The sequence below is a fragment of the Zootoca vivipara genome, chromosome 6 (assembly GCF_965207765.1).
Source record: "Zootoca vivipara chromosome 6, rZooViv2.hap1.1, whole genome shotgun sequence".
Taxonomy (NCBI): domain Eukaryota; kingdom Metazoa; phylum Chordata; class Lepidosauria; order Squamata; family Lacertidae; genus Zootoca; species Zootoca vivipara.
Window position 1 is genome coordinate 18,540,760 of NC_142589.1, and position 1,396 is coordinate 18,542,155.

The following is a 1,396-nucleotide window of genomic DNA, read 5'->3' on the forward strand; positions in this document are numbered from 1 at the left end:
GTCGGTTGTATATGACATCACCACTCTAGAACTTCCATTCTTGAACATTCTGTTTGGCCTCCAATCCCACCCTGCCTCACCAGACCAGCTTCTCCAGGCCAGCTGTGTAGAGAACCGTCCAAAGAATGTCTGATCCCAAGCTTCTAGACATCCCAGCTGTGATCTTTGACAATGGGTCTGGATTATGCAAGGCTGGCATTGCTGGGGACAGTGCCCCAAGGGCGGTCATCACAGCAATTGTTGGCCGCTCCAAAGCCAAAGCCACCATGCTTGGCGCTGGCCAGAAGGAATTTTACATTGGCGAAGAAGCTCAGTGCAAAAGGGGCGTCTTGTCACTGAATTACCCCATTGACCACGGCATCGTGACATCTTGGGACGACATGGAGAGGATATGGAAGCATGTCTACGAGTGTGAGCTGAGGATCAAATCCAGTGACAGACCAGTGCTCTTGACCGAAGCCCCACTGAATCCTCTCCAGAATCGGGAGAGAATGACGGAGATCATGTTTGAAAATTTCAATGTGCCTGCTATGTACGTTGCTGTCCAGGCTACTTTGGCACTCTATGCCTCCGCACGGACCACGGGGATAGTCCTAGACAGTGGGGATGGTGTCACTCACACAGTCCCTATCTACGAAGGCTACTGCTTGCCACATGCTGTCTCCAGGTTGGACGTCGCTGGGCGGGACATCACTGAGTACTTCATGAGGCTCCTTCTGGAGAGTGGCCTTTCCTTCGTCAGCACAGCAGAAAGGGAAATCGTGAAAGACATCAAGGAGAAGCTCTGCTACGTGGCTTTAGATCCCATCCAAGAAATGAAAGCTAAGCCAGAATACCTTCTCAGAGAGTATAAACTTCCAGATGGCAATATCATCAGGATCGGAAGCCAACTCTTCCGAGCCCCTGAAGCCCTTTTCGCACCAGCTAACATTGGTGTCGATGCTCCTGGAGTCCACAAAATGGCTTTCAACAGCATTATGAAATGTGACATTGATGTGCGCAGAGATCTATATGGGAACATTCTCCTCTCGGGTGGATCCACCTTGTTTTATGGCTTGGATGAGCGCATCTTAAAGGAAATGCAGCTTCAAGTGCCGATCGGGATATCGGTAAGGATCATTGCCCCACCAGAGAGGAAGTACTGCGTGTGGATCGGGGCCTCCATCCTGACTTGCTTGACATCTTTCAGACAAATGTGGGTCACCCTCAACGATTACAAAGACTTTGGCCCAGGTGTCGTTCACCGGAAATGTTTTTAAGACTGACGGCCTTCAACCTGTGATCTTGCTAGAACAGAGGGAGCTCAAGAAAGGCCACAAACAGGTGCACTTCCCAAATATTTTCTTTTTATAGAAAGAGATTCAGCTGTTGTCTCTTTGGATTTACTGGCTGGCCA

The 1,396-nt window shown here is 49.8% G+C and overlaps 1 protein-coding gene across 1 annotated transcript; it reads left to right on the forward strand.

Annotated features, from left to right (window-relative positions):
• Positions 1–125: 125 nt before the first annotated feature.
• LOC118086825 (actin-1-like) lies at positions 126–1,396 on the forward strand. Its single transcript, XM_035118821.3, has one exon. The coding sequence runs from the start codon at positions 126–128 to the stop codon at positions 1,257–1,259; it is 1,134 nt and encodes a 377-aa protein (XP_034974712.3). The 3' UTR covers positions 1,260–1,396.